Source organism: Notamacropus eugenii, chromosome 4, assembly GCF_028372415.1.
Source record: "Notamacropus eugenii isolate mMacEug1 chromosome 4, mMacEug1.pri_v2, whole genome shotgun sequence".
NCBI lineage: Eukaryota > Metazoa > Chordata > Mammalia > Diprotodontia > Macropodidae > Notamacropus > Notamacropus eugenii.
The window spans coordinates 468,996,578-469,020,906 of NC_092875.1; the positions used below are offsets into that span (position 1 = coordinate 468,996,578).

At 38.4% G+C, this 24,329-nt stretch overlaps 2 protein-coding genes across 7 annotated transcripts in view; both read left to right on the forward strand.

The window, feature by feature from the left end:
- POLK (DNA polymerase kappa) overlaps nt 1-7,415 on the forward strand; it is a 91,690-nt gene extending 84,275 nt beyond the window's left edge. For 3 of the 4 annotated variants that reach the window (XM_072606364.1, XM_072606365.1, XM_072606366.1), the window contains 5 exons: nt 682-778; nt 1,588-1,759; nt 2,492-3,412; nt 4,173-4,224; nt 5,126-7,415. In XM_072606364.1, the coding sequence (XP_072462465.1) occupies nt 682-778; nt 1,588-1,759; nt 2,492-3,412; nt 4,173-4,224; nt 5,126-5,210 (1,327 nt within the window). In that variant the 3' untranslated portion in view covers nt 5,211-7,415. The remainder of the gene's footprint in view (nt 1-681; nt 779-1,587; nt 1,760-2,491; nt 3,413-4,172; nt 4,225-5,125) is intronic. The other variant, XM_072606368.1, reaches the window with a different exon arrangement.
- Nucleotides 7,416-13,417: 6,002 nt separating this feature from the next.
- Nucleotides 13,418-24,329, forward strand: part of ANKDD1B (ankyrin repeat and death domain containing 1B) — a 73,385-nt gene continuing 62,473 nt past the window's right edge. For all 3 annotated transcript variants that reach the window (XR_011966513.1, XM_072606374.1, XM_072606375.1), the window contains exon 1: nt 13,418-14,171. Coding sequence is in view for 2 of the 3 variants with exons in the window: in XM_072606374.1 (XP_072462475.1) it covers nt 13,991-14,171 (181 nt within the window). In the remaining variant the exon portion in view is untranslated. The remainder of the gene's footprint in view (nt 14,172-24,329) is intronic.

Here is a 24,329-nt window from a genome sequence, read left to right on the forward strand (position 1 = left end):
CCATGAGTGTTCCCAGGCAATAACTAACTTGATGGCGCATTAATAATTCAGAAAAATAAATATCAGTGCGCCAAAATGATATTTTTCTATTCCTGTGAGAGAAAGGGAGCAAGTATCGCTTTAGTAAGAGTCGGGTCCTGCGTAATTACCAGTTTCTTAGATCCTGTGGTTTTTGCTTATCATAGCAATCAGTGAACAGATCATCCTTTCCTGCTTAAGATATTGCACTGTATTATAGGCCATTGTTTATGGGTGGACTTTCATCACCCATTTTTGTAATACTACCTAAGGAACAAGGTCACTAAAAGATGCCTGTTAGCAAATTTAGCTAACATCACACACACACACACACACGTGTGTATACATGTATTGCATTGTTTTCCAGTTTACAAGCATTTCTCCTCCCTTTCACCCACTGAAAAAAGAAAAAACCCTTGTAACAACTATGCAAGTTAAGCAAAGCAAATTCCTATGTGAGCCTTATCCAAAACACAGCTAATCTCTTTGACTTTCAGTTGTCTGTATTTTACTGTATGGGTGTATTTAACCAGATTAGCTCGCTTTTGTTTTGGCAGATAACATGCACTGTAGTACCTGAAATGTAACTTTGTATCGATTATCGTCCTTCTGCTGTTCCTACGTTGTATGTAACTGTGTGCTCTGCAACTTCTTTCTGTTTAGAACGTTCAGTGAGATTAATAAAACAGAGGAACTGTATAGCTTGTGCCAAGAACTTTGCCGTGGTCTGGCTCAAGATCTACAGAAAGAAGGACTTAAGGTATTTCATTTGGCTTTGTTGTTCTTATCTAAAAAATAAGATTCCACCCTGGAGTGTAGAGTGGATGAAGATGTCAATAAAAAGTGAATACCAGTGAGGAAAGTCCCGAAAAACTCACCCACTGCCTTCCTACTGTTTGGTTCTGTCTCTCCTCTGGACGTAAAAGTGCAGACTACAAGGAATGTAGTCTGTGTTTAGATCTAATTCAAGACAGCCCTTGACGGGGTTAAAGATTGGAGGTTCTGGGAGGAGTGAGGTTGGGAACCTCAACATAATTGAAAGTTTAGGTCTACCCAAGAATAAATCTGATTCCTGAGGACTGGACCCTAATCGTGTTAACTGGAGTTAAGATGCACATAGATTATTTTCTTTATCATGCAAATATCCTATGGAAATGGGATTTAAGGTCAGACATTATTAGCTACACTGGAGAGATCTTTCCTTGACCCTTTTACTGGGCTTTGGGGAGCCTCTCAATGAGAAAATCCCTCTTGGTGTATTTCTGTCAGAACTCTTTCTGTCCCACACTGATTATGTGTTCCCCCACCTTGAGCAAAATACTGGTTAAGAAAAAGGAGAGAGGAATAATGAATTTATTAAAAGCTCCAGTGTAATATAGAAAAACAAATCTAAGGATATGTCCTAAATAAAGACTGTGCCCCAAAATGAGAATCTTTGGAAGGAAAGAAATATATATGTATATGCTAAAAAAATACCAGTTATGGATCCTACTCCAGTTTTGTTACCATCTAGACTTGAGCAAATTGAGACTGATATGCATATGTATAAACGTCTGGTTTGTTTTACAGGGCAAAACAGTTACAGTTAAGCTGAAGAATGTGAATTTTGAAGTAAAAACTCGAGCATCTACCGTAGCAGCTGCCGTTTCTACTGAAGAAGAAATATTTGCTATTGCTAAGGAACTGCTAAAAGTAGAAATTGATGCTGATTACCCACGGCCCTTACGACTAAGACTTATGGGTATAATATTTTTCAGTTTTTCTCAAGTAAGAAATGATGTTATCAAGTGAGATAATATTTGTAAAGTGCTTCAAATAGTGCTTGGCACATAGTAGGTACTTAATAAATGCTTCTTCCCTTGTTCCCTTTCACAAAGTAATGAATTTGGAAATGTTTTGGCCTCTACATGTTTTGTTTTGTTTTGTTTCTGTAAACTGTTTAGATGGTTTTTAACATTCTGCTGCCTTTTGTCTTGGTTGCAAAGCATGATGCTTAGTGGTGGTTGAACCAGTAAACTGCTTTCTTCTTTACCATAAACTGCACTAAAAACCCAGCCAATCATTCCACAATAATGTTCTGTTCCTAAATGAAACTAGATAAAGAGAGGGAGCACATAAACTTAAATACATTACTAGTAGAGGAAAAAAATCTCAAAGTACATGTCCTCCTTACAACGTGTCATCCTCATTTTTCATGTTTAAGGGTGACACACGTTTAAACAGGATTGAATAAAGTACGGTCATTGAAAAGTCAAAAAAGTTTGTTACATTCACACCCACTCCAGGAAGATATTATTCCACATTTTTTATTATATAAATCAGTAAGTTCCCAGTTAACAGTAGTCATGAAAAAGTATCTTTGGAATTAATAAGTCAGTTTTTGTCAAGAAACAACCAAAAACGCTTTACATGTTTCATTGGATTTTGTGCTTTGAAGATGAAATTAATTGTTATGGCTATTGGTTACATTCAGGTGTCCGGATGTCAGGCTTTTCCAGTGAAGATGACCAGAAGTACAGACAAAGAAGCATCGTTAGCTTCTTAAAAACTGGAAGCCACGCCCTTGATCCTGTTGGGTCTGTGCTGGAGAACAATGACCAAGATCAAGTTGTGAAACCTCCAGAAACATCTCACAAGGAGAGTTTCTTCACTAAAAAGCGGTCGGAAATGAATTGGAACCACCACGACGTCTGTAAATGTGAGCCTGAGACTAAACAAGGCTTCCAAGGTCCACAGTCACCCCATCTTTCAAAGGAAGAAATGAAAGAGAATTTAGAAACATCAGAAAATGTAGATGACTGTCAGATCTTTACCTGTCCTATTTGTTTTAAGGAACAAGGAAGAATCTGTTTGGAAGCACTTAACAGGCATGTGGATGAATGTCTCAGTAGGACACTGGTAGACTGTGACCCCAAAATGGTGGCTGTCCCGCAATTGCAGTCTTTTTGTTCAGAAGCAAATCCACGTTTAAAAACCCATACAAATGCAGAAAGCCCTTTAGGAGATTTTGTGCCTTCAGTAAGTGTAGATGTGCTTTCTAAAGGAAAAAGTATGGAGGTTTTAAACACAGGAGCAGGGGATGAACAAACCCCAAAACAGTGTTCTAGCCTCTGGAGCAAGTCTTCTCTTGATGAATATTTTTGTCAGAATTCTCCCCATGAAAATGAAGGATATGATGCCAAGTCTTCAAGTAGACAAACGGCCCTCCAGACCTCTGTGCCAAGAGATGAAACACTAGTGTGTCCTGTTTGCAACTTAGAGCAAAAGACTTCTAATCTGACACTCTTCAACAGTCACGTAGACATCTGCTTAAACAAAGGTCTTATCCAGGAACTAAGGAAGGACAAAGTTAGTCCAGTTATGAATTGTCCAACAGAACATTCTAAAAGTACTGGTAAGTTTGCCTTCAAATAATTTATTTTTCTCAATGTTTATATCTTTACTAGTGGACTGAGGCCCTTCAGTGCAAAGTACATCCAATTATAAAGGGGTAGTTTGTGTTTCCATTTGAGAAAATATAATTGTGCTACTCAGTTTGAACGGATCTGACACTGCTTTTGTTTGAACTTTGGGAAAAAGAACTTGGAATGTGCTTCATCAAGACCAGAAAGAACTGAAAGCCCAGAGATTTAAGCAACTGTTGAGTCTACCTCAAGAGGCGACACCTTCCAAGTAGATTTACAAAAGCAGAGTGACAAATGGCTTCTAATTGCAGTCAGGAAGCCTTTCACCGGCTTTTTGGATGTTCTCATCCACTTTTTTCTGTCCTTATACATAATTGCAGTATACAATACAAGAATGTTCAGTATTTGGTTTAAGATAGAAAATCATTTCTGCATCAACAATTTTGCTAAAGAACAAAGAAAAGGACGGCTTACAGAAGCAGAGCCTGGCGAAATTTCTAAAGAGGATTAAGTAAAATACTCAGTCAGCTGGCAAAATGATAAAGAAGTTGATGTGAGAGCTTCATTTTCATTGGCAATTGCTAATAAAAACATGACATGTATCGGAAGCTTCTGCCTTCTGTAGTGAGTCCTTCAGGGGCAGGTTTTTATTTCTGAATTTTTTTCTTTTAGTTTTCTGACCGACTCCTTTTTATCATATTTAAATTGCTCATTTTAGAATTGAATCATTTACTTTTGTTGTTTCTGTAGGGAACCCTGGCAAAATACAGAAGACTGCGAATGTCCTAGCAAGAACAAAAAGGTATGGTTCATTCAGTCACTAACAGAGATGCTGCATAAGAAGGTGCTTGACTCTTTTCTGTAAAGAAATGAACATGGTAAAAACAAAATTCAGTTTTCTAGAAAATTGTGGAGGGAAAAATGTATCCTTGCCTATGTTTTAATTTATATGTTTATATTTATGATCATGGTTGGCATGGTGGCTAGGCTGTGAACCCATGGGGGGGACCTGTGCTGTGCGTTAGAACCAGACCAGAGTGTTCTCCTCTTGGCTGGAAAAATGGTCTCCAAGAAAGAAGCCACTCATTGCTCAGAAGATACTCATCAAGGTATCCTTGAAGGCAGGGAAAACTTATCAATGGTGTGTGTGCCGCCAAAGTAAGAACCAGCCCTGCTGTGATGGCTCCCACCTCTTCCAGGGAGAGAGGCTGCTCCCCCTCAGGTTCAAAGCTGAAGAAAACAGTTCAGCTTTTCTTTGCACCTGCAAGGCAACCCTAAAGCCACCATATTGTAATGGTACCCCCAAGAGTGAAGGAAGACTGAGTGCCCAAGAGGGTTCTCCACTGTGACCAGCATACCTTGGGTTCGGGTTGGCAGCATCCCCTCTAACATGGGGACGTCTCTTCCAGGCACGTTGGAGGCCTTGACTGCCATCCCATTAGGAAATCCTCCCACTTCTATTCCTCCACACCTGGGTCTAGGCTCAGCCTGTGTCTCCTCCATAGGCAGGAGTCATTTGGTATCATTCCCTGGATTTGATCTCTTGATTTATCAGAGTATAAAGTTCCATGGTCCCCTCCCCACCCAGAACCCAGGAGCACGTATTCGCACCCCACCCCCAGCCAATCTGGCACCATTAAATATAATAGTTTTTCTCACAAACAAAAAACAAAAAATGAATTTTATGTTCTTTTTTATTTCAGGCCAGGATTGATGACCCAGAATTCAACATCAAAGAAAACCAAACCAAACAATTCCCAGTATACTATCGATAGCTTTTTTAAATGAACAATAAGAATTTTATATTAGAAGTCATTTCTTAATTGTGAATAATTTAAATTATTATTTTAAAATTATATTAGTTAATTAGAATTCAATTAATGCAAATGACTTGATGTTAGACTCTTCTGGTACAGCTGTCATTAATGTTTAGGTTATAAATTTGTTGTAGCAAGAACCAATAGAACCTGTTTATTTGTTCAGGATACATAAAGAAAATCACATGAATTACCCCTATGGGCCTATTAAGAACTGAAAAGCTGCTTACCCATTTTGCTTATTAGTCTTTTTCAAAAAAATACCTTTCATTCTTGAGAGTAGTGAGGACATTGTCAAATGAGGACATTCCACAATGATAGATGCCCACTATGCAAGCACATGGTTCACTTTTTAAATATTTAATCCTAAGATTAGAAATAGTTGTATTCTCCAATTTATATAGCAGCTCAGAAGAGCAGTATCTTATTTTGTCACATCTGACTTTTTGTATTAAAAAATTCACTTAAAAAAATTTTTTTTAAGACTGAGCTGAGCCTTTCTTGCTTTGGCTGGATGTGCAGGGGCTACTCATAGGTCTGATCCCACCATTGATTGGCATGGGAGCTTTGACCTGCTCTGTCTCTGACACAGACCAGTTTGAGCCTCCTTAGGCAGTCTGGTCCCTCCTCACCCCCACTCCCCTTCCAGGAGCTCACGATACTGATGTCAGACTGGGTGTGAACACTTGGTTGGCTCAGCCCACTGCAGCTCAGAACTCCAGATCTGAAGGGGTTCACCAGCATCAGCACCCCCAGCAGCTGGGGCTACAAGTATGCACACGTGACTACTTTTTATGGGAAGCACTTAAGATAAAATGTGCAGTTATAAAGATTATGATATATATTAAAGCTCTGAATTATGTAAAGTTTTAGTTATACCTTAATATTTTAATATTTATAAAAAAGCTAATTAGAGTATCTAATAAATTAATAAATAATTAAGGTTACCTTATTGTTTAAAGAAGAAAAAAAGTAATTGTTTTGCTTTTTTATCAATAAAAAAGTTCAGACTTTGTTAGGATTTATCAAACTAAATAGTTTTCACTTTTTGCTATGTGGGTAATTTCCCCCCCCAGGTTTTTCCCATGTTTTACCTGTACATATTTGAATTAAATATGTAAAAAGGCAAGGTTTTTAGGAATAACTTATATTGAGATCTCAAACATAACCTTTGAACAAAAGTAAGAAATTTGACCTCATTATAAATTAAAATTTGCAACTATTAGGCTAAGCATGTATTAATATTTGAGTTGTCTTGACTTTTTTACTTTTTACCACAACAAGCTTGTTGTTGAAACAAGCTCACAACACAAAATGATTTATAGCAGCCTCAAGACAATTCATGCCATGTCACACTGCTGTCACGCTTGTTTCATTATCTCAGTGGTGACAAGAAAGCCTTCCCTTGAACGTGGGGTGGTGTATCATGGTGTTTGTGGCTAGAGCACCCGCTTCGTAGCCTGGATTCACATCCCGTCTCTGACACGTGCTGGCTTTATCACCCTGAAAACAGTCACTTAACTTCTCAGTGCTCCAGACAACTCTCTAAGATTGTAGAGAAGCCTACACTGGTGGAGAAAGTTTCCTCACCTGGGAAATTCCTGGCAGTGAAATCACAGGTCCAGTCTATCCTTGTCATAAACAGAAACTCTAGTATCTCAAAATTATTACTGGAATAACTGATATTCTTATAAAAATTCTAGGAAACCTGGACACTTCTGGAATAAATGTCGATTTAAAGGAAAAACATTCACCTTCTAGGAAAACCCCAAGAACAAAGCTGATGTCTTAGTAAAGTAAAAATGAGATACAGTATATCAATCCATGTCCCCTTTTATCTGTGCTCTCTGTCACTCTCCGAGACTGGGCAAAAGGAAAAAGAAAATGTGTTTCAGAATCATTATGTGGGATTTCTATTTCTTTGGACCTATTTCTGTACTGGTAAAGTCATAGTACCTGGTAGAGTCATAGCTTTGATGCATGGCCTTTGATGTGTGATCTATATTTTCCTTACTTTCCTTGTTTTGACAATAAACTGCAATTGCCTGATTTTGAATTTTGTTAGTTGTTTTCTATAGCTGAAATTACTGACCTTATGTTAGTTGATTCTTGAAATGTCTGGACATTATGTCAGGAATTGTTCTTGATCATTAAAAATAAAATCTTATTTTGATTATTCGGAGATGTCTTCTATTATCCTTAGTTTCAGCCAGAAACTGAAATGGTGAATAGGGCTTCTGGGGTAAGTAAACTCTCTGGTTTTAACCACCTTAGTTGATGTGTGCTATGGAATCTGACGTCATTGTGCAGCCAATCCCACTCCTGACCCCTTGCTTTTAACACAACATAAAATTTCTAATGATAGTAAATAATTATTGAAACTTCGAAAAACCTCACCCTCTTTAAAAAAAAAACAGAATGGACTTGAGATATATTCATAGTGGTAGAAGATAAGAATTATTGTGACAAATGTATTCAATTTTTGCCAAAATAAGTTGGCATGTGTCAGTAGTTCCTGTTGTGAATAGCTTACGAGGTTTTTTCATAGCAGACAGAAGATATACTTTAAATATACAATGTGTTTGGGGTTAATCAAAAGATGCAGATAGGTAGAATGTTTCTTGAGCTACATAGGGACCCTAAGATATCAATTAGAATACAGATCATTGATGCAAGTCAGCATGGTGAAGTTATCATCAGCATTTCAAAATGCAAAAGGAAGAAAGAGACATGAGCCTAAACATGCTTTATTTTTCTGTAACTGATTTTTAAAAATTAGAATTCATATGGAACTATCTGAAAAATTCCAGAATTGTGTGATTTCTAAGTATTTTGCCAAAGTTTTTTCTTTATTTAGAAAATTATTTAATATTTTATTTTTTCCTCCATTACATGTAAAAATAATTTTAACATTTGTTTTTTACAAGGTTTTTTTTCCTTTGTAAGAGACCAGTAATTGAGATAATAGAAGGTGGAGTATATGTTTGTTTTTATTAATGTCAGTCTTTAAAAATTAAATATAACACATATGAGACACATTCTTAAAATTAGCAGAAAAAGCAAGTAAATTAATTGAGGTGAGTTATTTTTGTCAATGACAGATTAATCATTTAGATGAAACAGAAAAATTCTTAAATAAAACAAGTGCACCATAAAGTTTTCGCATTTAACACATTATGTTTGTAATAAGCACATAGAATATGTATATATCATATAACTAATATAATAGTATTAGCAGCTTATCTGTGATGTTCTTAACAGTAAAAGTGATAAGAGATTACTTCTCACATTATATAAAGGCCATATCAAAAAGTTGTGTGTGTGTGCATGTGTGCATACACACCCGCGTTAGGAAATATTTTGGGATCACGGGCTGTTCTCACTTTATGTAAGTAAACCATTTTGTAGACCTCTGCATAAAGCAGTTTTTATAGATTTTTATGTCATACGAGTTTATCCCCACCCACTTCACTTAGCTTGTATAACAAAGCTATACACAAAATAATGCCTTTATGCAAGTCACAAAATGTGGTTCAAATACGGATGTGTTAAATGTTGTACCATGATAATAAAATGAAACGAAAGGTAGAGTTAATGATAAAGTATGCACAGTATGTACTGTACAATGTACAATAAAATTCACATGGGGGGAAGCGTGTTGCCCCTTCCCTACCCATTGCACTTAGTCTTTATCACTGGTGGTTGGATGTACAACTATGTTGAGAGATGTTTGGACAGCGGCTCTTTTTTGTCCTTGTATATTCAGTGATAGCACGTGATATAATCTTGAACTGGTCTTTGAATTTTTAATCTTGAAGTATTTGGATCCATCTTTTTAATACAAGAAAAAATTCACTCAAATGATGAAATGGTTGTGCCACTGTGAACCTTTTTGGTTTGACCTCACCCTCTCTTCTTCCGCTACCTTTGCAGCTAGCTCTCAATCAGATCCTCCTTCAGAATTCTCACTCAAATTTCTTTCAGAATTCTTTACATAAAGTTAAGTTTGCATAATGCAAATTTACATAAAGTGAGAACTCTGTATATTAAAAGTACTGCATAATTTTCCCAAATTTCTTCTTTCTATCCAGTTCTGGGCCCAGTTCATTATGTCTCTGAAATACGTATCCAACATACACATACCAATGGACTTGTACGGACATGTTGTATCCCCTGATAGAATGTGAACTCCTCCCTAAAGGCAGGATTCTAGATGTTTTAGCCTTTGTATTCTCAGCTTCTTGCATAGTACTGGCACATAGTAGGTGACTAATACTTGCTGAAGGGTTATTTGGATGGACTGCCAATCTGACAACGTCAAAATCTGGACAACATAGATGATATTTACTGTTGTTTATATTACATACACAGACAGGTATAATATACTATATAGCATGCACAGTTATAAAAAGCTAGACAATTAACATATGCAAAACCTTTATGAAGTAAACATTATTAAGTAAGAAATTCAAAGCCCATTTTTACCAGTGCCAAAATCTTGGTTTCATAAAACTTGAAACAGACTTCTTATGAATGATCACGAATGGTTAACTTTCATGCCATTCATTGAGTTAGCTGAGTTAGTTCATTACCACTGCCCAAGCTGTTTATTTCATTTTGTCCTTTATTTTTCATTTGATAAGGACAAACATTCCAGTTATACCTTATTAGAGGTATAGTTATTATAAATAACTCAGTGGAAGAGGAGCTTAATTACCATTCTACATAGAATAATGCAACTTTTTTTTTAGTGGGACAGAAATCTCCTTAGTTACATTCTAGATTAACAAACTATGAATTTAGATTGACAAACAATGAATTGCTGAATGAAAGAGTTCCTGATTTACTTCAATAAGAATATTGCAAGATAAGAGAAACTATAGAAGAGATGGAAAGGGCTCACCGTCCACAGTTCTTTTGATTTTCTTTTTCAGCTAAGGTTCTTTACTCCTGCTCTGGCTCCATTGGTTCTCCCAGTAGGATGGTTCTTCTGTGCGGATCATTAGCAGGACCCAGGTTCTCTAATCTGTCCTGATGAAAGCATGAATAATTTCTTCTCCATAGGCCAGTTCAAACAAAGTTGAGAGTTTGAGTTGTTTTTTTAAGGAACTTGTATTTAGAAACTGAAACAATTACATTTCTTCTAATAGTTTTCAAGCTACCTTGACTGGTCCTTCTTATGGAATACTTACCTTTGTTTCCTTTTCCTTATTTCAGTTGTTCAAAAGGCATTTATTAAGCACTTATTATGTACCAGGCACTATGCTAAGCCCTGGAAATAAAAAGAATGATAAAACAAACAAAAAAACAACCCCTGAGAGTTTACATTGAGAGAGACACCATGTACGTTATCAAGTACAAGCAATATGAAGGAAAGGCAGCAGTTGCAGGAAAAGGGGTGGGGGGTGGGGGGAGGTTTGGGAAAGACGTACAAAAATAGGGTTTGAGCTGAGCCTTGAAGGAAGCCAGTGAATCTAAGAGGCAGAGGGGAGAGGAGCAGCCAATACAAAGGCACAGAATTTGGGGATGGAGACTCATGTTAGAGATATGTTAAAGAGAACAGTATATTTGGATCAGAAAATGTGTGGAGGGAAGTCATATAAGACTACTGGAAAGGTAGGAAGGGGATAGGTTATAAAGAGTTTTAAATGCCAAACAGAGAAATTTAAATTTAATCCTGGAGGTTAACTAGAACACATTGATGAGAGGTGGAGGGAAGTGACATGGTTTTATCTCTGCTTCAGAAAAAAATTACCACATCTGAGTGAGACCAGTTAGCCATAGACTTGTCACTCAGTCACCTTAGAGGTGATAAGGGTTTGACATAGGGTTGTAGCTCTGAATATAGACAGGAAGACATAAATGAGAGATGTTGTAAAGGTGGAAATGATAAGGCTGGGTGATCAATTGGATATGTAGAATGAGTAAGAGTAAATAATCAAGAATAAAACCAAAGGTTGCAAGCCTGAGTGACTGAGAGGATAGATGCAATCTTGACAACAATAGGGAAGGTGAGAAGAGGGGAAAGTTTAGAAGAGAATGATTGAGTTCTCGTTTGGACATAGTGAGTTTAAAATGTCTTTAGTACATTCAAAATGTCCAAAAGACAGTGAAGCATGACTGAAGAACGTGAGAGAGAGTAGGGCTGGACATTTAGTTCTAAGAAGTATCTCTAGTGAAGATGATAATTGAATGTATGGGAGCTAATGACACCACCAAGCGAGGCAGTCTAGAGCAAAAAGAGAACAGTCCAGGGCAGATCCAGAGCCTTGGAGTTAGTGGGGTTTGGATCAAAGGTGTATGTACATGATCTGGCCATTTCATCCAAGAAGAGAGTGGAGGAAAAAGTGGAAGATAGTTGAGTGATGTGAGATGAGCAGGAAATGAGAAGGGGGAGCTCTCAGTGAATGGCATTTTTTTTCAAAAGTATAAGGCAACATCCTTAGCTAAGAGGATAGAGGTGGCATAAAAGACTTGAGAGAGACAAGAAGGTTAGAACAGCCACTGTGGAGAGTAGGATAAGGAGTTGATTAGGGAGGAACAGAATGTTTGCCTTGTTATAGGGAGAGCCTATTAAGATAAATAATTTGGAAAAAAAAAGATAAAATAAATGCCTAATTGAAAAAAGTCATTAATTTTTTTTATAAAAGACAAAGAAAAATTTAATGTCAAGAAAAATGTCAGAAATTTGATTATCTTTTAACCAATTGGTAAGGGGGGTAGGGAGAGTGTGGTTCAAAGTGATATGCTGTGTCTTGGGAGATTTTTATAAAAGAAGGCATTCTATCAAATTGGATTCTGAGTCTCTCTTGATATGACTTCCTGAATGCTATACCTAGGGTTCAGAAATCTTCTTGAGTCAGCACCTCTTCAAAATCATAGTTCATACTGTAGGACTTGCACATACCCTATATTTCCCTTTTATCAGAGGGCATATTCGCTCAAAGCAAAGGCACTTAATTAAACAGACTAGTGAAGTAGCAAAGAACATCTCCCCATGCACAGAGGGGCACATGTTTTCCAACTGATTCCTACAGCATCAATAAGAAATAGAATACACGTGAGCTGCACAACTTGTGTTTCTAGGGGTACCTCCCAGCTGGAGCCTCTTCGCTGTTTTCTCCTCTGAGCTGTGAGCTGCTGACGTCATCCGCTGAACTGCTTTCTCTACTTTTCAGTCCTCTGCTGAGCTGCTACTGCCATCTGTTGATTCTATACCTGTTATTTATTGGCATATAGTGGTATATACTTTTTGCTAAGCAGCATATTCTAAGGTTCCAATAGCTACAGATCCTTTGTCAGTGAGATCACAAGATCAGGGCTATTTCAGCTCTTTTGTGATTCAGACTCTAGGGAAAAGTTTAAAAAAAATCATTTTCTTTCTCTCTTTCCAGAGGTGGGGGGCTTTGGATTTGGAATACAGCATATACTATCAGACAACTGTGAATATCTTGGTCAGTTTTGCTGATCTGACATTTAGGAATCAGTTACAATGCGGCAGGCACTGTACTAAAGAAAGATGAAAGAACATCATTCTCCAGAAGCTCACAATCTAATGAGGGAGACAACATGCAAACACCTAACATACAAAGAAGGCAAATAGAGAATAACTGTATAGAAAATTAAAGGGCAAGCATTAAGGTAAAGAGGAATCAGGAAGGTCTCCTTGCAGAAGGTGGGACTTTACCTGAGACTTAAAGGAAGCCAGAAACAGTTCCCCCTTTTAAACTTTGTGTCCTGACTAATGGCTTGCCAGAGACAGGAAAGGGATGACTTTGGAGGTGAAGGTGATATAAAAACATAAGAGATCAATAAAAATCAGATCAATTTGTTTCAAATAACTTAAAGATTTAGGCTAAGAAACAAGGAGAAGCCTTCCCGAGGTAGCTAGACATTTGTCCTCTTGGCCAATGGGACTATACATGTTTGTAGCAAGTTTTTTACTCGTTTTTTTTCCCAGTGGGGTTGAAGAGGAAGTAAGAAAAACCAGATTTTTGGTGATTGAAAAAAAATTAATTAAAAAAAAATGTTTGCAATTTGTAGATGTACTGAATGTGCTTTAACACTCAAAATAGTTTATAATTTTATTATGAATGGAATTTCCTTTTCTATTATTGCTTCTTCAATTTTGTATTTATTATATAGAAATACGATTGATTTTTGTGAGATTATCTTGTAGCCAGCAGCTTTGCAGAAGCTATTACTGTACCAGCATCTCTTCACTGATTCTCTCTGATTCTTATGCTTTATTTTAAACATCAGGCAACCAATAGTTTGGCTGCATAACAGTTAAGGCGGAATAATCTAGGTTCTGGGAAAGAGAAGGTATATTGAGAGGAAAAACAGAGAACTAAGAAATATACATTAAATGTCACTAGTTTCATGGGCTACTTCCTTCTGTTTCATGGTGAGGCCCCATGCTCTGATTCATCGACTCTTTCTAGCTGCAGACCTAAGCACGACTGCTGCACATGGGCCTAAGAGATTTTCTACCCTCAGGGACTCAAAACAACAACCTTTACTAAATGCCTGCACGGTGCCAAGCACTGTGCTAAGTATTCAAGATCCCAAGACACTAGGAGCATTCAATCCAGAAGGAATTCTCATAGCCCTGGCTGAGGTTAATCTTAGCTATTTCCTTTTGCTGCATACCCACCCATTATACATACACCTACCTACAAGCCAACCCTGGCCACTTCCCTGTGCCACAATCATTCTGCCCTGTGGTCTGAGTGTAGGAGTAGAAAGGACATGGTACCAGCAGAGATCACACCTGAACTAGGGACGCAGGGGAAGGGGAGGTTGGGAGGAGCCATGAAGGGGCTGAGTGACAATCTGAGGAACACTCTGGCCTGGTCTCGGAAGGGTCTTTCAAAAAATGCAAAAGAGAAGGAGGACTGGGAGAAGGAGCCATTGGCCAGACACGACATTTGTAAGTATTTGGCAAGATGGGGGAAGGGGAAGGGGAGTGATACAGGGAAGAGAAGACGGGGAGACTATTCCCAAATCGGGACAATACCCAGGTTGGAGGAAAAGGAGCTGGATTTGAGAAAAACTAAGACAGGGAGAATGAACAGCCTGGCAGCTAGCTTTGCTGGAGCAAACAACTGCTAGAGCTCCCCCAGGGCAGAGTGCTGTTCAATCAGAGGAGCCTCCCCACAACATCCCGCCCCCACTTCCACTTTTGAGTGCATTACTCTCAAATAAGAATTCAAATGCACTTGAAAAGTCACACCAAAAATAAACCTAGGGCCTGAAGGAAGAAGTTTATTGGAACTGACCAGATGGTTCCTGCCTGTTCCCCCTTACTTCCCCCTACTCCCTACCCCACCCCATTCCACTCCCAATAGCCAGTTTTCTAGGCCAAGTTTGAAATCATGTCAAAATAAGATTTGTTTCATTTTTTTTCCTTTATTAGAAATTCAATGAAAGTGCTGATAATTAGGAGAAATAAAATATTTTAAATCATTCCTTCTCCCCCATATTTCAAATAAAGGAGATAAAAGGGAGGTATGTTACAATGGAATGGGTCCCAGGATCCACATGGGCTCGAACCCCTCCTTTGATATTTATTACCTATGTGATCTCAGACAAGTCACAACCTTCTTCTACCTCAGTTTCTTCATTTGCAAAATGGGAATGGATTAGGTGGCTTCTGAGATCCTGGAGTACTTTGAGAAAATAATTCACTATTACCTGTATCTTGTCTGCTCCTAGCTCTCCTGCTAAATTTATGTGACTTTAGACAAATAATTTCACCTTTCTATGTTTAAGTTTTCCAACAATGAAGTTCACTAATGATTTGTCAAGTGCCTACTATGTGCAAGGCACTGTACTATTTGATGGGGATACAAAGAAAAAGCAAACAGCCCTCATTCTTAAGCCAATACTAAGGATGGGTACAGCTTTTAAAAAAATAATTAAGTGCCAGATAATTTGAGGAAGGAGAGAGTCCTAACAAGTGAGGACATCAGAAAAGTCTTGCCAGAGGTGCACCTGAGCTGAGCCTCAAAGGGAGCTAGCAATTCTAAGAGGCAGACTTGTGGAGGTGATGAGGGTTGGGGTGCTGGAGACCCCGAAATAATGACATGCCAAGTTCTGCTCCAATGAATTCAACTCAAGCCTTCTTAAGGCCAAAGAAAAACAAAGTTTATTAAAGATTCGCCACCTTGGGTTAGCTCTTAAGGAGCTTGAGCATTTGTAAGGCTTGTATTGACAAGTGGGCCAGATAGAATCCCAGCTAGACCGAGTCTGAGCTTGGATGGAATCTCAGCGCCTACATAAAGCAAGATGGAGCTTAAATACAGAAAAGACTATAGGAGGGATCTGGGGGTGGTCTGATAGTCTAGGGTGAGGGGAGGAGGGGTTTAGGGAGGGTCTTGAGGAGTCAAGACTGGTCAAGGGTTGGAAACAGCTGGAGGCAATCAGGAGATATCAGACCCGGGAGGGTTTGGGTGGGAAGCAGGTGGGGCAATTCAGAGATCTTGACAGGGGCAGTGTGGGAATGAATACAGATCTTGATGGGAGTGGTCAGCAGCCTGGGGAAAGGGATTTTGATGGGATCCAGGGTGGGGGGGTGCAGAGACCTGAGCAGTGATAATGAAAAATCCTTGGGCTTCCTGAGACTGCCGGAACAAATGGGAAGATTAAATTTGAGTAAGAAAGGCCAGACTAAGGGGGAAGATTCAAGGGGAGCTCAAGGAGGCCCCCAGAGTCTGAACCCCATCAGAGGGAACACATTGTTGTGAAGGGGACAGACTATGAAAAAGCACCAGGGCAGGGTATGGGATCATCAGCATGTAATCTAGTTTGGCTGGAACATAAAATGTATGGAGGGGAATACTGTTAGGTAAGATTGAAAAAGAAAGCTAAAGCCAGAAGGGTTTTAAATGAGTTTATTTTTAAAAATTTTAATATTTTTATTTTTCCCCATTTACACATAAAAACAATTTTTAACATTCATCGTTAAAATTTTTTTGAGTTCCAAGTTCTCTCCCTCTCTCTCCTATTCCCCTCCCATTGAGAAGGCATGCAATTGAATAGAGCTTATACATGTGCAGTCATACAGAACATATTTCTGTCATGTTGTGAAAAAAAATCAGACAAAAGACCACCAAAAAAAATGAAGAAATAGTATGCTTTGATCTGCATTCAGATGCCTTCAGTTCCTTCTTTGGGGATGGACAGCATTTTTCATAGGTCCTTCAGAAGTGTCTTGGATCATTGCATTTCTGAGAAGAGCTCAGTTGTTCAAGTTGATCACTGCACAGTGTTGCTGTACTGCTGTTATATGATCTTCTGGATCTGTTCATTTCTTTTTTATCAGTTCATGTAAGTCTTTCCAGGTTTTTCTCAGTACATCCTGCTTATCATTTCTGTAACAAAATAGTATTCCATCACAATCATATACAACAACTTGTTCAGCCATTCCTCAACTATTGGTCATCTCAATTTCAAATTCTTTGCCACCACCAAAAGAGCTTCTGTAACTGTTGTTGTACAGGTTGTTTTCAATCTCTTTGGAATACAGATCTAGTAATGGTATTACTTGGTCAAAGAGTATAGCCCTTTGGGAATAATTCCAAATTGCTCTCCAGAATGGTTGAATCAATATACCACTTCACCAACAGTGACATTAGTATCTCAATTTTTCTACATCCTCTTTTCCTACATTTTGCTTTTCCTGTCATATTGGCCAATCTGATAGGTATGGGGTAATATCTCAAGAGTTGTTTTAATGGGTATTTCTCTATAATCACTAGTGATTTAGAGCATTTTTTCATATGATTATAGATAGCTTTGATTTCTTCAATTGAAAACTGTTTGTTCCTATTCTTTGACCATTTATCAATTGAGGAATGGCTCTTATTTTTCTAAATTTGACTCGGTTTTCTATGAATTTGAGAAATGAGGTCTTTATCAGAGAAACTTGCTGCAAATTTTTTCTCAGAGTTATGATGACCAACTGTTTATTTATTACCAACTGTTTATTTTTATCCGTCCTATCCCACTGCCCCCCCTGTTTATCCTACCCTCTCCTTTTACCTTTTTCCATTCTCAAAAAAAGTGTTTTGCTTCTGATTTTTGCCTCCTCAATCCACCCTCCTACAAGTGCAGCACTCCCTTCCCCTATCCCTTCCTACTTTCCTGTATGGTAAGATAGATATCTATACCCAACTGAATGTGTATCCTCTTTGAGCCAATTCCAATGAGAGTAGGCTTCACATTCTCCACCTCCCTCATTTCCCCCTCCACTGTAAAGGCTCTTTCATGCCTCTTTTATGTCAGATAATTTACCTCATTCTACTTCTCCCTTTCACCTCCTCTTTCTCACCCTTTAACTTTATTTTTTTAGATAATTATCCTATTATATTCAAGTTACACGTGTGTCCTCTGTCTATGTATACACCTTCTAACTACCCTAATAATGAGAAAGTTTTTAGGAAGTAAAAGTATCATGTTCCCATGTAGGAATATAACAGTTTAATCTTATTGAATCCCTCATTATTTCTTTTTCCTGTTTACCTTTTTATGCTTCTCTTAAGTCTTGTATTTGAAAGTCAGATTTTCTATTCAGCTCTGGTCTTTTCATCAGGAATGCTTGAAAATCCTTTATTTCATTGACTATCCATTTTTTTCCCCTGAAGGATTATACTCATTTTTGCTGGACAGGTAGATTCTTGATTTAATCCTAGCTCCTTTGCCATCTGGAATATCACATTCTAAGTCTTCCAGTCCTTTAATATAGAAACTGCTAAATCTTGTATTATTCTGACTGTGAATCCACAATATTTGAAATATTTCTTTCTGACTGCTTGCAATATTTTCTCCTTGACCTGGGAGCTCTGGAATTCCTGTTAGTTTTCATTTTGGGATCTCTTTCAAGAGGGGATAGGTAGATTCTTTCAATTTCTATTTTATCTGTTGTTCGTAGAATACCAAGACAGTTTTCTTGATGATTTCTTCAAAGATGATGTCTAGGCTCTTGTTTTGAGTGTGGCTTTCAAGTACTGCAGTAATTCTTAAATTATCTCTCCTGAATCTATTTTCTAGATCAGTTTTTTCCCCCAATGAGATAATTTACATTTTCTTCTATTTTTTCATTGTTTTGATTTCATTTTATTGTTTATTGATGTTTCATGAAGTCATTAGCTTCCATTTGTCCAATATAATTTTTAAGAAGTTATGTATTTCAGTGAGCAATTGTACCTCTTTTTCCATCTGGCCAATTCTGCTTTTCAATGCATTCTTCTCTTCATTTGATTTTTGTGTTTCTTTTACCATTTAGCTGATTCTTTTTTTTTTTTAAGGTGTTATTTTCTTCAGTATTTTTTCATGCCTCCTTTATCAAGTTGTTGAGTTTTTTTCATGATTTTCTTGCATCACTCCCATTTCTCTTCCCAACTTTTCCTCCACTTCTCTTACTTTATTTTTAAAATCTCTAATGAGCTCTCCCATGACCTGAGACCAATTCATATTTTTCTTTGAGGTTTTGGATATAGCAGTTTTAACTTTGTTGTCTTTTTCTGAGTTTGTGTTTTGATCTTTTCTGTCATCATAGTAACTTTCTATAGTCAGGATCTTTTTCTGCTATTTGCTCATTTTCCCAGCCTTCTTGACTTTTTACTCTATGCTAAAGTGGGACTCTGCTTATGGAGTGGAGAAGGCACTGTCCCAAGCTTCAGTACTTTTGTGCAGCTATTTCATAGGTAATTCTTGGAATCTGTAAATTTTTGCTTCTTCTAAGGTAGTATGATTTAGATAGGGTGTGTTTACTACTCTCCTGGTCTGTGCTCTAAACTGTGAGTGACCACAAACACTCTTTACCATCCTGGAATTGTGATTAGATTCCCCACACTTCCCTGGGACTAAAAGTTTTAGTGTGCTAGTGCTCCTCTTTGACCTAGAACTGAAACACATGACTGTAAGCCATATGCAAATGTGGGCAATGCAACAAAGCCTTGCCCCCAATGCCAGAAAAGGCACCCCTATAAATAATATCCTTCTGACCAGTTGTCTGACCCCCTTACCATCTGTGGGCTGAGAGGTCTGTAAACCACCACAGCTGCCACTGATTCTGTTGCCCCCAAGGCTGGTTTACTAGGGTATGACCTGTTCTGGACTCTCACCTGGGGCAACAGATCTTTCCTCCTAACCTTCTATATTGTCTGGGTCTAGAAAATTGTTTCATCATCCTTTTGTGCGTTCTGCCACTCCAGAATTTGTTTTGAGGCATTATTTAAAGTTTTTTGGGGATGGTTTGGAGAGAGCTCAGGTGAGTCTTTGCCTTTTCTCCACCATCTTGACTCCACCCTCTCCCCCATTTTTTAAAGTTTTAAAAGCAATCAGAAATCACTGGAGATTCTTGAACAGGGGAGTGATATAGACCATGCTTTAAAAAGATTGTTTTGGCAGCTGTGTAAAGGATGGATTAGAGAGGGTATAGACAGGAGTCATGGAGACTTATTAGGAATTGTTATAATGATGCAGGATAGAACTTATAAGAACCTGAACTAGGCTGACAGACAAGTGAGTAGAGAGAAGGAGTCTGATGTGAGAGACATTGTGGAAGTAGACTCAACAAGACCTAATTTGATATGGGAGTGAGAAAGGATGAAGAGTTGAAGGTGAATTCGAGGTTACAAATTGATATGACTGTTAGTCTAGGCCAGTAGCTAGCAAGACACTGCTCCACCAGAAGGATAGAGACAAGCAGCCTATGCTGACTCCTATCACTCCCCTGCTGTCCTGGTTTGCCCTTGGTTCATTGCGTTGGGGTTGCCTGATTTCTCAATGAGAGAAATAGACTTTCCAATTCACACATTCACCTCCTCCCTATCTCATACTCTCCCAAGGAAAGTTGTCAGTTCCAGGAATCTTACTTAGGGCTCTTGTCTAGGGTTTCCTCCAGAAGTGGGGAAAATAAGAGAGATACCCAATGTGTAAACATGAATCAGGAAAAGAACAGATCTTTTATTTCCACACAGGAGGGGGATGCTAAACACAGAGACATCAAGTGGCATCATGTATACTTCAAAGGGATCAACTTATTAGTATTTCTACAATCATTTGGAAGGCTAGTAGAATACTTAAGCCTCATTGGAACACAAATAGAGGTGGTGATTTTTTAGATTTTACCTCTTTGTACTGGCAGAGTTGGGTCAAATAGTCACTTTTCCCAGGGCTTCTCTCTGGGTGTTGTTCATCGCTTTGATAAACTCTACTACTTCTTTCCAGTACTCTAAGACCTTTTAGTAATCTGGAAGCTGATGAAAAAGAAAGGAAATGCACAAGAGGGGAACCAGGGCCTGGATGAAACACCAAGATTCTACACTGGGGGAAATCTAGCTCTGTCCTCAAAATCTCTCCCAATATTCCAGGATAAAAAAGAGCCTGCTTCTCCATTCCTTGATTAAATCACATCTTGCTACTTGGAGAACTAAATCTAAGAGCCAACCAATATTACCTCCTTCCTCCACCAGATGTGGTATCCAGCATTATCAGCTTTTCTAGTTTTAGTAACCCAAAAATGATGAGTCATGCATAACCAGAAGCCTATTTGTGCAGGCTTCAGTCTTTGTGTGGACCCCAGGATAGGGAGAAAATATCAATATTGGCATAAGTTCCAAAGGGATAAGTGTATGTGATGGATCTGTTACAGTGGAATAATGGTGTTCTCAATAGAAATGCGAAAGTTTAGAGCAAGGCTGGGTTTAGGGGAAGATAATGAGTTCCACTTTGAATATGTTGAGTTTGAAGTACCAGTGGGACATCCAAGTAGAGATACTCTGTGGGAGGGGGCTGTAGAAGGTGTGAAGACTAATGCTGAAGCGAGAGACCAGGTCTGGAAAAACAGAAACCGGAGTTAGCAGAGATATGATAAATGAATATATGGGTACTGATGAGATCACCGAGGAAATAGAGAGAGAGGACATTGGATTATCTGAGGCACTTTTAGTTTGTTGTTCTTTCAATATGTATAATAAACCAAAAATCAAAATCTGTTTTAGAGTAGACACATATTGTTAAGGGAAGATACAGAACACAGCTTTGGAATATAACTTCAGTTAGATGGCAGAATATGGGTAACGATGTAGCAAAAGAAACTAAGGAGTGGCCAGACAGGTGGGAGGAGAACCGAGAGAGAGCAGTGTGCTGAAAATGAAGAGAGGAAAGAATACCTGGGAAGTTAGGGCTAAAGGACAGTGATGCAGATATCAAGAAAGAGAACTGAGAAAAGGTCACTGGACTTGACAATTAAGAAGTCTGACAAAAATGACCCCCAAAATGGCAACAGTGTTGGAGGGGATGTAGAAGGATAGTCACACCAATACATTGTTGATGGAGCTGAGAAATAGTATAACCATTTAGGGATTAGGCAACCAAAATGACGAAAATGCCCATACTCTTTGAATCGCAAATTGCACTACTGGAGTTATACTCCAAAGAAGCCATCAATAAAAAAAAAAAAATCTCCGTATGCTCCAAAATATTTATGACAGCATTTTTTGGGATAGCTAAGAATTGGAAGCAAAATTAGGGAATTGTTAAACAAACTGCCCATCAGCTGGGGAAGTACTAAACAAATTGTGGTATGAGAATGTAATGGAATATTACTGTGTTGTAAAAAACGATGTGTGTGATGAATACAGAGAAGTATGGAAAGATTTATATGAACTGATGCAGAGTAAGGTAAGCAGAATCAAGAAAACAATATCAACAGTAACTGTAACAATGTAAAGGAAAAGAACTACACACCCCAAAGTCAAAACTAAATATAACAAAATTATAAAGATCAAGCAAGACTCAGATGAAGACAGAAGAGAAGACACTCTTAGCCTGCCACCTGAAGGTGGGGGGTCCACAAGTATTGCACATTGCACGTGTCTTCAGACTTCATCAATATATTGGTTAATTTGCTGACTTTTTTCCTCTCTAAAAATATACTATTTGTCATACGGGATGGTAGCTATGGCAATGCAAGAAACAGAAAAATATCAATAAAAATTTTTTTAAAAAAGAGAAATGATTGGTAACTTTGGAGAGAGCAGTTTCAGCTGGAAAATAGGGTGGTATTAAGAAGTCAGAGGAAAGGACATGGAAGGTATACGATCCTGACTGCTGGTATAGATGATCTTCCTAAGGAGCATACTTAGAGCAATGGATCAGATAATTCATGTCATATGTGTACACTGTGAATGCCCTGTTACATAAATCATGACAGTACTATAGTAGTAGATAAAGGGTAGGGGTGAGAGACAGGAAGAGTTCAAATATTATCCCAGACATTTACTATAGTCATGTAATCCTATGTAATTTCTATGTACCTTGGGTCATTCTTTAGGACTCCCCTACTAAGCCTTAGAGAAGTTAGAACCTTTTGTATTTGCACATTTTCTGCCACCTAATCTGTAGATTGTCTTGGAATGATTCTCTGATTGGTTCATATTTTGTCTCTCTAGCTAGATGAGAGCAAGTGTTTGTGTGTGTGTGTGTGTGTGTGTGTGTGTGTGTGTGTGTGTGTGTGTGTGTGTGTATGGGGGAGCAGTGGTTTCTTTTATATGGCCCACAGCATCCCTCATAGTTATGGGTTTCATTGGTGCTTAGTCAATACCTATGGAGGAATGAAGGATTCTTTCAGAGTCAGATAGGAACATCACACCTGTCCCATTCTAATAATATATGTGAAAATGCTTTGAAATATTTGGGGAAAATCCTTGTGCTTTAATGGAGCTATGATCTTGATTCTCCATACACTCTTAAGGTATAAACCTGTATAACAGAGAACTTTTTTAAGTTGTAGAAGAATTCCTGACCTCTGTTAGTAGAAGGAATTTCTTCATTGGTAGTGTTGCAATGGATAGAGTGCCAGGCCTGGAGGGCCTGGAGTCAGGAAGACTCATTTTTCTGAGTTCAAATGTGGCCTCAGAAATCTCCTAGCTGTGTGACCCTGGGCAAGTCACTTAACCCCTTTTGCTTCAGTTTCCTCATCTGTAAAATGAGCTGGAGAAGGAAATGACTATCCCCCTCCTGTACCTTTGCCAAGAAAACCCCAAAAGGCGGTCACAAAGAGTCAGATACAACTGAAAGGACTGAACAATTACAACAAAAAGTTCTCTATACCAATGAAATCACAGGTTTGGCAGCAAGGAAAACAAAGCAGAACAAAACTGAGCGTTCTCATAGGACAATCAGGTCTCAGCAGGTCAGATATCCCTGTTGTCGTCTCTTCACACAGCATTTTTCCTGGGCTAGCTTCAGAATGTTGAAAGACTTAGTATTTTTGTACATGCTTTATGTCAATTAGATGATCTGCCTTGAGATAAATAACGGAAAACTTCTCTGTGCAGGAGAGCTGTGGGGAAGGGACTGAAAATGGAGAACAGGGCTAACATAATGTCACAATAAACCTATCTTCTGGATGCTTCCTCCTGTGGTACCTTCATGGATGGAAACATCCTTTTAAAGCAACAAAAGGTCATGCATGCAGACAATGGGAGTGAGATGGGAACTTTTGCTTCATCCCAACATTCCTATCCAATGGTGCCAAGATTTTATGGGGGATGGGAAGAGACAAGGAAAGAAGGCAACTTGTAGTTAGTCACTGACTTGGGAAGGAGACAAGAAGACCATTGAACAGTTTGGGGTTAAGAGCTGGTTGAGAAGGTCATTTTGGAGAGAATGTTCTGTCACCTGGTTCACATTTCTAAATGTTCCACTTTCCAGCTTCCTGAATGAAGGCAGGTTGCATAGAGCACAACAGTTAGCTAAGTCACACAATTGGTTTTGACCTTGGGGGAGAGGAAAGAGTGACTTCAGAGAGTCAAAGTTTATTTTGTGCTGGCACTAGGACACTTTAATCATTTAGTAGTCTTGCAGAACCTTCTGATCCCAAGGAGAGCACAAATGCAGTGGAATTAGCCTAGGTAAGCATGAAAAACATAAACAGAAGTGGATCTGGCTGGGTTAGCAATTGACGCGTTTCATGTGACATTGTGAAATTGTCAGGGTCGCTTATCTTGGAGGAGTCAGAGTACGGCAGTAAAGCTGACCAAGGTCATGGGCTTGGTGCCCATGGCAAAGCCTTTGT